This window comes from Chiroxiphia lanceolata, chromosome 7 (genome assembly GCF_009829145.1).
Source record: "Chiroxiphia lanceolata isolate bChiLan1 chromosome 7, bChiLan1.pri, whole genome shotgun sequence".
Lineage (NCBI taxonomy): Eukaryota > Metazoa > Chordata > Aves > Passeriformes > Pipridae > Chiroxiphia > Chiroxiphia lanceolata.
The window spans coordinates 16,513,360-16,528,063 of NC_045643.1; the positions used below are offsets into that span (position 1 = coordinate 16,513,360).

Here is a 14,704-nt window from a genome sequence, read left to right on the forward strand (position 1 = left end):
TGTGCAGGCAGCCCAAAGACTCAGCTGTAAACACCTACTCGAGCCCAGATATGTAGTGGAGTCTTACATGAGCTACTGAAAAGAACAGGAAATAACATTATGTTTTATTTGTGTTTGCAGAGCAGCCCACAGCTCTACAAATGAAGAGATAGTGATTTCCTCTCATCAGCCTTAAAAAAGTACTAAATTGTAACCAAGGCAGCAGATTTGTTACCATCTGAAAGTTATCATTTCTCTATAGCAACCAGGTCCCTGCTGTCTGGCTGTTGCTGCCAGATGTTCATTTCATTGTAATTTAGCCATACACACAAGACACTGGCTTGCACTGCCCTTGCTCTTGTTTCCCCGTTAGCAATTCTCTTTGCTTCCTGGTCATGATTTCATTAGCAGTAAGTCATACAGCAGACAAGTGAAGTTGTGCAAAGCAGTTTTTATTAAGCTGATGGGCTGTGCTGCCTGCTGAAGCTTTGCAGATGGACAGCCTCCGTGTCCTAGGTTGCAATGCTAACCTCTGCACTGGAGTAGGAGCCTTCTTGAAAGCTTTTTTCCACTGCCCCTTGGGCAGCTGTCACTCATCTCCTCCATCTAAAGCAGTAAACCCTGCTTCCCCAGCCACACCCTGGGTAACAACATGGACAGACTCCACGCTTGTAAAGCTAGAGCAACATCTTCTTCCAACATCTTTTGTCTTTGGCCTTCTCTCTCCCCAACCCCTTTTCACACCTTGTTCTTGTTCCCTGCAGACTGTTTTTAATGCTATGCTTTAGAAGGATCTCACCTCTTAAGGAGAAGGCTGGCAATTACAATCCATTTGAGGCACTTCTGCATGTATAAACTGAGCTCTGATACCATCCCAAAGAAGCCAGCAGTTTCTATTCCCCATGTTCCTGCACTAGAATATGCTAACCTGTAAAGCTGAGCACAGCTTCGAATTTAGGCATTACACAGTTACAAGCACGAACAGAGAAAGACAAATCCTTCATTTATTACTAAAATCCTAATTAAAAAAAAAAAAAAAAAGACTGGAAAAATAGTCTTGCCCTGTACTTCCAGAAGCAACAGTGCTAAGAAGATCAGTTTGCATTATGGCTTACCGACTTATCAAAGTATTCCATTCAGCTCACCCACATCTTGCTTTCTAACATTAGCCAGATTTACTTTCCTTAATGACCAGCTTTTATGGCCTCATCTCTACGTGTATTTACCCAGCTGCTCTGTATTTGCTAGGTGAGCATGTGTGTCACTTCATGTTTCAGAAGGGCTTTTAACCCTCGCCTCTGGGCAGTCAGGATTTCCTGCTCTGCAGCAGCAGGAACAAGGCGAGACAGGAAACACTGCCGGCTGCTGCCACAGGCTGGGAGGGAGAAAGGTCAGCGGCTGGGTTTGTGCCTTCTCATTACTCCCACATCCTCAGGATTGCACCTAGTCAAGAACTGAACTTAGCAAAGCGCCCTTTTATGTTTTCAGTATTTGCCAAACTTAATTTGAGTACACAACATCAGTGATATTCCTTGTCTTTGAACTTCTTTGAATACCGTATTGCTGAGACAGCACTGACTGATGCAACAGCAATGCCAGATATCCACATGCTCAGAGCGTCCGTGTCACTCATGGGAATAGAGCCAACCCTTCCAGCTCCTGAAAGGGAGCAGCTTTATCACAGCCCTGTCTTGAGACCATCCATTTTATATTTTGCTATGTAGAAGTAATGTGGGAAGTCAGCCACTCAGACAAGCCCCATGATATCGAACAGCAGTTGAGACAATCATTTGACATTCTTCATAACTTAAAAATAGTTTTAAAATATTATTTTTAAACAAAACATTTTTCACCTATTTCCTACTTTGATCTGAAGTTCTAGAAGCATTGACTTGAACTTTACTTCATTACAGTCCCATCATCAAGTTTTGTCCATCATCTGTCTGCACACACACAACTCCATTGCTGTTTTATCCTTTAGAAGGCTGCTATGATACCTTATAGCACTACAACAAATACATTAATGTAGAAGCTGCTATGTCCCAATAAGGGGGTGGGACACTATTGCATACTACCATGAGGGCAGAAAAGGGAGACTAGGAATGTTGCACTGAAATTTATGAACAGCCGATTGAAATAAATTTAGCTTCATTCTGAATCAAAATGAAACATTCATAAAGTTTCCCATAAAAAGATCAATGCTTTGTTTTTCTAAAGTGCAAAACAAATTCATATATGAAACATTTCACAGCATTTCAGTAAAGGTATGTATTATTGCAACTTGTATTGGTAAAAAACTGCAAGTAACGGTACAATAGCCCCCATATTTTTAAAAAGGAATATTCTTCTTTTAAAATTTATTTAAAAACTGACAGCGCTAGTATTTTTCAGAGACAGCACGGCAAACATCTTTGAGCAATACCCTCTCTGCCCTTTGAGCAGAGCAGACCTTAAAGATGAACATGAAAAAAGCAGCCACCTGCCAATTCTGATCCCAACAGAGAGCCTAAAGAAAGACATCGATTTATGGTAAAGGTAATATGAATTCAAAGTCAGTGCTGGGACTATAAGATCATAAACAGTGAAGCCTATAGTATTTACACAGCTGCAAGTTCAGATCCAACTTTTTATAAAATTTATGTATTAAAAACAAAGAGAAGTCTGGTGGAGTCTGGCTGTCATCCCGAGACAAGTATATCATCATCTAAGATCTTCAAATTGAGACTTGCTGTATCTAAGTAAAAATACTGCCTTTTAATGCTGTTAATAGAAGGGAAACACAAATAAAATGCTTGGCTGTCAGATAGTTTTCTCCCTCCTGTGAGCAAGCACACAAAAAAATTTGGATCATATTGAGAAACTGTGATAGTTCTACAAGGTGAACTCATCATTAGCTCTTCTGTCCCCTGCATACTATGACTTCTGCAGTTTTTGTGCAATATGTTTTAAGACTGAATTACAAGACAGTTCAACAGCTCTTTCAGGCATTGTGTGATTTCAGCCATTTTGGCTTAAAAGGCACAAAGACTTTATAGCAATAATGCAGATAACAGAAATACTTCTGCTCACAATGGTGCATTAGTGCACGCAGAACTTTCAAGCAGATTCCAGGACCTTAACACGGAGGTTTTACGTAAGACATGAGCACAACAGCAAGAAATTAGATGCCTGTTGCAATAACTCAATACAACAGGTCTTTGAAATATGGGGGAGCTGAGTAAGACAAGGTATGCTCCTGTGTTATATTAAGAGAACTTTCCAAGAGCAGTTGAATATGGTCACTGTGCTGCCCAAACAGGGAGTACTGAGGAGGTGAAATTTCTGAACCAGGTAGCCTTGGTGTTCAGGTGTGGTTTTGCTCTTCCTTCAGTGAAATTCTCTCACTTTCCTGTTTTGCAGATGAGACAAAAAACCAGAGCTCCTATTAGCATACATTTTCAATCTCTTTTCAATTAGCATACAAATTCAATCTCTTCTCTCTCTCTCTCCAAGTGCCAAAGCTTTCCTAATAGTTTTCCTTAGGTAAGAGTTCATCACCAAATTAAAGTGAAGCAATATGACAAGTTGGTAGAATGTATTTGTTTAGTTTCATCACAAAAACCACATACTTGTTTAGGCCAATTTTCTTTTTATTAATAATATAAGGTTCTGTAATCTCTTAACATTACAACTGAAGTTTTACAGTTAATCTCACACTAAAATGACAAACACTGTTTGGCTTTATTTGCAGAAAATTAAATTACAACCTTGATAAACATACAGTTCCAAGATTGAGAAGCAATTTGTGTTTTCTGGATTTCAGTGCTAATGTATCCCTGCCTTTGAGATTTGTTTCAGTTAATTAACATTACTACGGAAGAACTATTTGGCCTGGCCTCTGTTCACAGCTGTAAGGCGAAGATGACATCTCTAATTTAACCAATATACTGTAAGTCAAATCAAGACATGTTTTTCTTTGACTGCAAGATTTAGATCCTGGATCAACTTCTAACAGATTTGCTTCTTTCCCCTCAAAACTTTTATAAAGGTCTCTCTAATGCAAACATATTTTACAGTCAAGCCATAGTCACTCTGCACCTTTCCTCCTTCAAAGGGAGAAGAAGCTATGTAATTGGAAGTAATTACAAGCTTAATTAAAACCGCTTGTAACTTACATATGGCCAAAATAGTCGAGCAAATACAAAAGTCATGTGTTAGGCATCAACACCTCTGATCTGCACAGATCAAACTCCATCTCTGAACAGGCTGCAGCTACGGGAAGTGAAGTCTGTAGAAAGAAAGTAGAGATACAGAAGGAAGAGTGGTGGAAGACTGTAGTATCAGAGAAAGTAGGATTTCATCTAAATGGTGAATGATCTGTGTGTATCTAGGTCTTCTGAAATTGCATTACATTTTTTTCTACTCTCACTAGGAATTTAAAAGTGAAGTTAAAGACAGTAATACGTATGTTTCAACCGTAGTTTCACTAAGCTCTGACTGGTTCATAAGACAGAGAAATACTTAGGAAGACAGTAATAGGGCAGCCAGTAGAAAAAAATATCCATTACATTTGTAGTTAATCTTTTCCTCAGAGCTATCCAGTGACAGTGCTTTGGGACTCTTATAGCCTGTTATTTCACTTTCCCATATGACAACTGACATATAGTAAAAATCTTTACTGCGTTTTAAATCACTTCAGAAGTCGTGGCTATTTAAAGGTTAGAGAGTATAAGGAGTTTTTACCTGTGTACATTCAATACAAAAAAGGGATGAGCAAACCATAGCGAGAAAATTAAAAAATGGGAAGGATGTTGTAGAGCTGTGTTGTACTTTAGTCAAAATCTTAAGAGACCAGTATTAACTATGCTATGAGTACTTGTTCTAATTCTCTTTGTGCTGTCATTCTGCAAAAAAGCTTCACATACTTTCCTTCAAAATTAATTCTTCATAGTTAGACCTAAACTTTCACTGAGGCACATAAACACCCTTCATATTTACCAACTCCTAGAAAGGTCTCCACTTCAGAGAGATACAAGTCATCAGCAAGACACCAGCTGTGGCCCTGTGGTCACCACCATGCAGCAGGTGAGATGAGGGAGTGCCCTGCACAAAAATGTGCAGATTCACTTTGCTGAGACACCTTTGTTTACTTAAGGAACACTTAACTACAGTGTGAAGGCTCAGTTTCCTAAAAGAGACTACACCTATTGTTTTGGTTACTGCTGAAATATGAACTCTGGGGGAGAGAAAAAATAATATATTTTTATGCTGAAATGTTGTGAGACAAAGAGCATTCCACATAAATGTAGCTGCATTGCAAGTATCACATGAACATTCTGCCTTATGACCTGCAGATCATAAAAAAGTTTAAATACCTTGACAGCATGCATTTTTAAAGTGATGATTTGAGTGTTCATGTTTTTCAGTAATTTTAATTATAGCATTGAAATTAGTCTTTGAACGAGTTCAGAGTTGTCTCGTATGCAGTATTTTTTCAAGCACTTTAAGCTCTTCTTGGTATATTACCAAAACTGAGAGCTAATTAGACAGTATTCTAAAATAGTTTAAAAACAAAAATGCGATTTATCTTTTTCTCCTCATTAAGGGCACTACCAATACAAAAGGTGTCCAAACTGACACTACAGAGCTGTGAAGCACTTGGCTAGAGAGACAGTGTCCTCAAAGGATAGTCTGTATTTCTTCTATTCTATGCATTTACATTAATTATCAAAAAGTTGGATAATTTGCTTTAAGAAAGAACCCACCTTAAAAATGGATCATGACTACTGACAAATTCTTTTAGTTTATTTTACTGATTAATATTCAAGTTTCAATGTAAAAATGCTTACTCTCACATGATACTGATCAAGAAAATATTTAATTTTCATAAAGTTCAATGGACAATTAAAATTGTTGCTACTTGTGAAGTAAATAAATGATTCATAAAGGCCATAGGAAACTGTACAAAACTTAAATGGGAAATCTCACTTCCAGGATAACATTAGGTTGTCCACTTAAGTGTTTTATTAAACTGTTGAGACTGTTTCAAAAGACAGTGCTGGGCAGTTTCATTTGAATAGCCAAAACTTTTTTTTAGTTGATAAAGATATTTTGCATCTGTGCAAAACAAACAAAACAGGATCAAAACCCATACACACTAGGACTGAAGTACAGATGAAGGCAAAATTTTGTTACAAACCTGTTTTCAACATACAGTGAGAAATGTCCATTGTACAAAACTTAGTGACTGACCTACAATTAATTTAAGATTATCCCAGCAATGCAAATACAACTCAGAACAGTTCAATTGTGTATAATTTTCAAGTAGTACTACAGTGAGAGACTACTGAGTTTTTAGTAATTTGACTTACACTGTCTCTTTTGATCAAAGCCTACATTTGTACTCTAAGTATTTGCTGGTTACAAGTCTGTTACATACTTAATCCTTCAGTACAGTGAGGTACTCCTTGGTGTTCTCTCATCTGTCTCTTAGCAGCTTTCCTTTAGCAAGAGGCTGGGTTGAGCAGCTGCTTCTGTAGAAAACACAGTTGTCAGTCTTTGTCCTCCTTGCAGGGGATTCTTTAAGTAAGAAACATCTGGCAGTATCCAGCATTGAAAATACTGTCAGCTGTGTTACACCAAACTTGGAAAACAAATTTGCATTTCCTGGTTGGTACTTGTGCCCAGTGGGTTGTTTAAGAGCATTGTAAGTAAAAGTCCATAAACATTAACAGTGATGTTTACACTTTATTGGGGGGAGGGGGAAGGGAGTAGCAAAAAATCAATGTAAGTTACTAGTTTTTAAAGTTTAATCTATGTTATATTTGATTACTGGGATATCAATACAATGAAAGTGGAGGAATTTCAACAGTAATTTTTAATTTTTAGTACATCATTTGTGCAGGGCTTTATAAAAGATTTTTGTTTCCAAAGATATTATTGGGGTCCACATATTCTTTAACAGATCTCAGCATTCCCAAGCCAACATCAGAGATGCTCTCCTTCATCCAGCGCTTCCGCAATTTGCCTACTGGAAAAACAAAAACAAAGTGTTTCAATATATGGCAGGATTCAAGGAGCCAATCAATCTTGCAAACATGAATGAATAAACACTGTGTGATAAATGCTTTTATTCAAAAATGAGAAATGTTTTGCTTTATTTGATTTATTGAGCCCACCAGACTATCAAGCTCATTAAGCTCAGCATACTCCCAGAGGAAGACTGTGTTCCACAGTCTACTTTCTTTAGAAACCATGAAATTTAGATGAAGCTTAGGCTGCAATCACATGTTCTATTAAGACAGAGAATCAATCAGTATAAGTTTTAAAAAGCCAGAAACTAATTTTAACTAGGAAACTGCAGAGGAGATTACTAAAAAGCAGAACCCTGCATTTCTTGATCTCTTTAAACTGAAAACAAAACTCAACAATCAAGCTTAAACCAGTATAGGTTTAAATAGCAAAAAATCGTTTCCTACAAAGCAGGCTTAATATTTAATTCAAAAACTTCTGTGCTGGCTGGTAATTGCTCAATACCATTACACAAGAGCTTAGTTTTTCATGTAAAAATATTCACTACCTATAACAAATAAAAAGCAAAGCTGAAACAGTCTTTTAAGAAGTCCTTTCACTGAATTCTCACAATGGTCCTATTAAATAGCCGAGTGTTCACATGCTAATTAACAAAATCATCAACTCTGATTAGCAGATCATTCAAAACTAAGGACATTTTTCCATTAAACACAGTCTAGCATTTAACTTGTCAGCCTGAAACACAATTCATTTGTCAGTCTGATACAATATAGTAAAGGTTTGAGAGACAGAGGCTTTAAGAGTATCTGAAGCTAAATTCAAGCCATCTTTTGTGCCCTGTTTTCAGGGTAACCATCAAACTGTCATCAGAATAATAAATTACAGGGACACCTCTGGAGAACAGAGTATATTTGTTTATACCTTAAGGAATATAAGCCAGTCACAATGCCAACAGAAAAAGCAAATAATGTGAGACAGAATGAAATGTGCATTTTGCTAGAAAACAACTATTAGCAGCATGTGTGTCAAGAGCAAAGACCATAACTGAAGGACAAAAGAATTTGTTATGTGCTGTATTTGTTATGTGCTAGGAACTGTGCTATATTTTGTGGACCCAGCTCAGGAAAAAATCCCCATCTGTAAATATACTATCACTACAATGTGACTGCCTGAGTGAGCTGATGTGGTTGAATTTTACCTCGGAAAACTTTAATACTTCTACAAAAAAACCCAAATCACGGATGTGGCTTGACCATCACCTTAAGTCACTCACACTGGCTATTACACAAGCAGCTGAAGAACAGTCATTACTATTCTCAACTGTTATCTGTAATATAGTTTCAGTGAATGTGTTCTGTGGTTATGGATGTAATTGTCCTGAAAAGACTGCAAACAACTGCTCCAACAAGATGGAGCACATTAGAATCACAGCAGGATGCCCAACAGCTAGCATGCCTGCCTCTTTTACACCTCCAGTAATAATGTAATTCCACAAGGAACTGAACTACTGTCTGAGCAGCACCAAACAGTCGTTGCATATTTAATGAAGTCGCTCACCAAGTGCTGGAAAACAGAAGGTGCTTGGAGTGCATCATTAGTTCTGTCAAAGTGATAATTTACACATCTATCTTGTCAAATTTTCTATGGTTTATACTTTTGAGATAATAAATCTAACATACATCTGATTAGTGAACTGGAAAGAAAAAAAGCTGTAGTACAGTTACCAGCAGTCCTTCACAAACATGCTCAACGCAAAGATTTTAACCCTTTATAACAGCAAAGTTGATCCTCTGCTTCTACTGTTCATGTCAATAAGATATATACATGGATTTTTCAACTACTCGAATTTTCATATTAGAGTTAAAAAGCATTGAAGCAACCTCTCAGAACTCTAAGCCGGTCCATCAGATAAAATGGAAAGTAGACCAAGAGAAGGAAAGGCTCTACGCAGATGAGAGCAGCCCTCAAAAAAGTCATTTATATATTGTTTCACTTCAGGTTAGTTCTGCATTATAAACATTCTGTTCCTCCTCCTCCTCCACAGGACAATCCAATTAGCTTCAAGGATGAGAAGGGAAAAGGAGGAAGAAAATGCCATACTAGTAAAAGGTGTTACTGTGAACATAAAAGTAATTCCAAGTGACCAAGTTGCTTACCTCCACTCTAAGACTGGCCAAAGAACAGCTTTGAGCCAAGGAAGCCTTAACTTCCCTAACAAGTGGCAAGTGGCCTGTTCCTGAGGTGTGCTGAGCAGTCGAATAATGCCTTAAAACATTCACTGCCAGGAAGCCAGAAATCTCCAATCTGAACTGCAGTCTATTACATACAGTACAAACACCCTGGCATGGCAGAGAGCCTACTTCACACAAGGTACTTTGGATCAGAAAGCCAAGAAGCTTGTTCAGTAGCAACTCTAGACAGTCCAACATCAATTTTATTTTTAAGTTTTACCTATCATTCTAGTCCATGTATGAAAGAGAAACACGTGAACTGGCTAAGTAACTTTTTCCCAGCTCTGATACATGCTGGTCCAGCCCTTAGCTGGTTTCACTGGCAAAGTTGTTCAAGCTTCCATTGCCCTTTTCACTTGATCATTTTGGAAAATGCATCTGGATGGCTATAAAAGTCCGGCTGCTAAAAATGGAGGTAGCAAAGAGCAGGCAGCAATTGTTTTTCTCATTTTTGGAATATGAAGTACTAGGGCACACATGAACAGCCTTGTAAGGAAAGTTTTCATGTAGCTGACTGAGTCTAGGAATAAGTCTACACCTATGCAGAGTATAAATTTATAGCATTGTGTGGTCCCAGTGGAAATAGGCTCTAGTGGCACTGCACTTGGCTCTAGACTTCCTCTGCTCCAGTCCTTTCAACTTGAAGAGGCAGTTACTGCATAACAATAGCTTTGCAAAAGGAGCAGCAGTGACAGGTCCTAAGAAGGATGGGGCTCTCCAGCTGTTGCATGCTCTTCCTGAAGCTAGTAGTCTCTACAGGAAACAGCTCTCTGCTCTTAGAAATTAACATGTTAGTACTCTTTCAGAGAGAACTCTGCAATACTGAGAAAGGTCAGTGCACTAATCTAATGCACGGTAGCACTGGAGTATATTGGACCAGTGTATGTCAAGTCTACTACTTCATTAACACCATCACCACACCATCTTGCACATTTTTGCTTGGTATCTTAGTTTAAATACTTTCAAGTTCTCTGTTGATGAGTCAGGAAGTCCTTTGCTTTTTTGTTTTTTTTGAAAAGGCACCGAAGATGACTATTCTATTAAGACTTTCAACAGACCAAGGAGGAAAATACAACTGTGTTATTATATTATTTCACATAAAGTTACTCCATGTCTAACAATGTCACAGTTTCAACTAATTCTAATGCTAGCAAGCTTTAGCATGATCAGTCTGCAGTGCCTAACCTAAGGGCAGAAATACTTGTCCTGTTTAGAAAAGAACGTGTTCAACTCCCCCCAAAAAGGAATTTTATAATTTCAGATTTTGCAGTTTGTGTGGGTTAGTTACTGGAGTGTATAACTTAAACCACAGCTTCTTACTGATGCCAAAGAACTGCAGTGTCAAACATGCACCTGAATGCAAATAAAGTGTAGGGTTGTTTGGTTTTTCCTTTGTTTTCTTTTCAGGGTTTTTTGGGTCTGTTTGGATTTCACTGGGGTTTTTTTAGTGTTGTGGGGTTTTTTTCCTTTTTTTTTTTTTTTTTTCCCCTGTATAAACTGCTATTGATACTATAGCTAAACCTATGCAGCATGGGCTACATGGTTAACCTTTACTCTAGTCAATCTGTCTGGAAAGGAGGAGAAAATTAGTTCTATTATTTTAAGTGGCTAAATGGGGCTATTTTCCTCCAACCCACAGTCTGATAATTGTTTCCTTAAGTAACCACTTTTAATTAACACAGTCCCTGAAAGGGAATCAATGTATCATTAATTTTTACCCTGTTCTTTAGTTTTACACGGGTCCTTAGCTTGGTAATACGAAAGGGATTGGGTCCAAATGCAACCATCTCCCTTCTGGTGCTGTACCCCAAAGGGGTTATAGTTGTCTTTATATACCAGTCATACCTACTCAGCACATGTTATTTCACACATACAAAACTAGGCATGTTTAATGAAACAAGAATTCAAGAATGAAAGGTGTGACATCCTATGGGTGTTTTTAGGGCTTGCCATAAATGACTGGAGTAATTATTTATCTATAGTTAAACTTGTATCTACAAGAAATTATTCCTAGGGGTGCTTTTTAAATGCTAAGTTTCTAAACACTAACCATGGCTCTCTAGCAACCCTTACTTATATGACTCAAATCTGAAGATGCACAGTGTCCAGAAAGGCAGAAGGATCAAAGCTGTGCTTGAAAATGTCCACTATTCCTTTCTAAGTGTAGGACACAGGCAAGGCAAGGTGAAAACCAAAATGGGGAGGAAGGAAGATATTTCCAAAGTTAAGTCCTTCTGAAGCTACTCTTTGTAAAGTTGAGAGTATCATGATTTCAGTACTCAACTGTGGATTGTAGCCACATGTCTACCTGTAGTTCGTCCTTCCCCAGATGTAAAGTAATGTAGAGCTTTACACCACCCAGACTGTCATATATGGCCACTTCTTCACTAAAGGAGTATATGAAGATTGACGTAAGCAGGCTTTGTATTTCCTATAGCCTCAAGTCCCAGACTACATCTGTTTTCTTCGATACACAAACCCAGAGCTAAAATAGCTCCATTTATCACAGTATGATTGTAGGCAGACAAACCAGCCTGTCTGTTTCCAGATAGTGAAAACAACTGTTATTAATCACAATTACAAGATAAATACCAAAAGGAATTGCACCAGTATTTTCTTATACCCCACACAATAGACCAGTCTTAGTGCTAAGAGTGACAAGGTCAGTAAATAAAACTGATACTATGAGGCTAATTCTCAGCATCACATCTACTAAGCATTGGAAAAACTTAATCTTGAATATTGTACACAATGAACTGCCAGACAAAAACATTCAAGGCAGAAAATAATTATCAGTATCAAAGGCAGTCATGCATACAACAGAAGCATAAGAAGTTGAACAGAAATCCAGTTTTCCATAGCTGTGAAGTTACAAAGTTCAAGTGTGCAAGAATTTGAAAATGCTACATAGAATTTTTTTTCTTGTTCAACACATGCTGTAAGCAAGGTTTTATACATTGAGTGCAAATACATCCAAATGTGTGACAAGCTCCAGCTGCATGTGAGTTAGTGGATGAAATGCTAGTCACAGTAAAATACAGCTGCCACAGCAGGGAGAGCACAATGGCACATCAAGTGGGTAATTCCACATCACACGTGCAAGAACTGACAGGTCCACTACACCACCATATTAAAGATTTAATTAGAGGACAATAAGAGCATATCAAACAAAAAATACTGAAACTGTTTCCACTCATGTTATCACCTACACATCCTGATACTGCTAAAGCAGACTCCTTTGTGTGCTTCCATCACAAAGCAAGACGCCTGAAAACAGCCACACCTAAAAGTTTCAAGTCTAGGAAGTCACCAACATGTTTTAAAGCACAGCTTCTGCCCTTCATATTTTTCCCCATAGAGAGCTTTGAGAATTACAAAGGTTTTGTCTAGTTTTAAACCATCCTCTTTGCTCTTATATCTGTGGCCAGGCAATACCCCAAGAGAACAGAGAGAAGAAACACAGCAAGTTAACCAGTTTCAAGAAGCTAGGGGCACAAATCAAACTGACTTCACAACAAGTCTTCCTGACATCCAAGGTTACAGCATTACAAAGGACACATATAGTTAAATTAGGCTATCAAATTTTGTGGGAAAAGCATATGTAAAGCATCAAGTACATGAAGTATCACTTATACATGACTTTGATTCTTAATACTGAAGCACAAAATACCTTGTGAAGATGCTAGCAACACAGGACAAGTAATCCCCAAACTCCATGAGAAGAAACTGAATAACTAGAACTTACCAGACAACAAGCCAGTAATATCAACACTTACATAACATCAATTATGCAATAATGTTAGATTGCAACATAGCCCAGTTTAAAGTCACTAGCTCTTTTATGCAGATACTTTGCCTAAGTGCTCTGGAATTTGGGCTAACAGCATTCAGTGAGCCACAAGGGACTCTAAACTGTCTTAAAACTGTGGAACTCCCACTTGAAGTCTTTATAACTGAATATATATCTGCACAAAGATAAACAGAAGTTGCTTAAGACAAACTGATCAAACTAGCAAAGGAGTGAGAAGTTTCTAGAAAGAATCCCAAGAGATGTCCTTCCCCCTTGACCCTCCCCCAGTAATTTCACTTAATGCTTGTGAAATATTTTTCAAAGTTCTACTATAAACTATTTTACATACTCAGGAATATTTAGCAATATCAAGGAAACTAATATTAGACTGAGAATATTACCTCCATGGTGATGTGAAAGACTTCCTCCATTGGCAAGTATTTCTTCTCTAGCAGCCCTCTAAATTTGAAAGATATGGTATTTATTCAACAGAAAATGCACAAAATTTTTTTGATTTTCTGAAATGCTTGCTATTGCAGTCATACACACAGGTGTATGGAAAGTTTCAGAAGTAATTAGGGCACACAATACAGGCAAACATCAAGTTTGCAGATAAATGTAAGTAAGAATTTTCTAAATACACGTTATCAAAGCCACAATATCTCAAGTTGCATCGCTTACAACAAATATATTACTCCCAAATAGAATATTCTTTGCTAAAACTAAAGTAGTCCAGTGGCTGGGATGCTCATTTGAAAGACAATTAACTTTCAGCAAAGAAGCCTGAAAACACACCAGAATGATTCAAGATCCTTATTCAGATCAATATTTAAAGCCAGATCTCCAAGATTCCAGTTGAGGCAGTAAGGTACTTTACAACTGACAACCCTTTCATGGGTGTAGTTTACGGCAGAAAACAAAATTTAGTTTTTTATTGTGAGAATTATACAAACACTTTAGCGTTCTAGAATCTTCTTTGCCATCCACCTCTGATTATGAATGGTTAGAGAGATCAGAAGCTGTAACAATGAAAGCCTTTCTAAGCACAAGCACTACATGTTTTTTTCAAATAAGTGTACTTTTTTTAGGAATAACATATATAACTGCACATATGCAGTTAGAGATTTTTTCAGTCTGCCATAGAACACATATACTTGGTCATAAACTCATTTTGTTAGGTTAAATTTAGTTACTATAATGGAAGACATGCATCCAGGTAATCACACTGCTAACTAATTCTAATAAAAAGTAGTATCTAGGTTCCCGTGGATTTGGGTTTTAAGGTTTAAAGTTTCTGTCATGCAAGAAACTCCAGGTCAAGCTTTCCTATACTTCAGCCAGAAGTACTCATCTACTGATGTCTAAAATAGTCACTTGGTAGTCTTTTCTCTACTTGATGTACTATACCTCTTTTCCTAGCTGCTAATGATCAAAGCTTTATGAACAGACTTTTGAGCTCTTTCCTGCAAAATTCCATTAGCTTGGCCAATTGGTTCAGCATATATTACAGGACATCAGCTTCTCTCCTGTACTACTGTTCTTTTATACATTACCTCAATTTGTTCATAGACATGAATAGGATCACTAATTCCTCTGTAGTTAAAGGCAAAGTAGAAGTAGACACATGCACCTGCATCATAAGTCTGTGTCACCCTGTTGAAGAAAACTGTATTACAAACAAAGCTTTATGATA

The 14,704-nt window shown here is 37.5% G+C and overlaps 1 protein-coding gene across 1 annotated transcript in view; it reads right to left on the bottom strand.

Annotated features, from left to right (window-relative positions):
• Positions 1-3,587: 3,587 nt before the first annotated feature.
• Positions 3,588-14,704, bottom strand: part of AGPS (alkylglycerone phosphate synthase) — a 53,521-nt gene continuing 42,404 nt past the window's right edge. The window contains exons 18-20 of the mRNA XM_032693116.1: positions 14,565-14,664; positions 13,413-13,470; positions 3,588-6,988 (exon numbers count right to left, since the gene is read on the bottom strand). Coding sequence (XP_032549007.1) covers positions 6,867-6,988; positions 13,413-13,470; positions 14,565-14,664 — 280 coding nt within the window. The 3' untranslated portion in view covers positions 3,588-6,866. The remainder of the gene's footprint in view (positions 6,989-13,412; positions 13,471-14,564; positions 14,665-14,704) is intronic.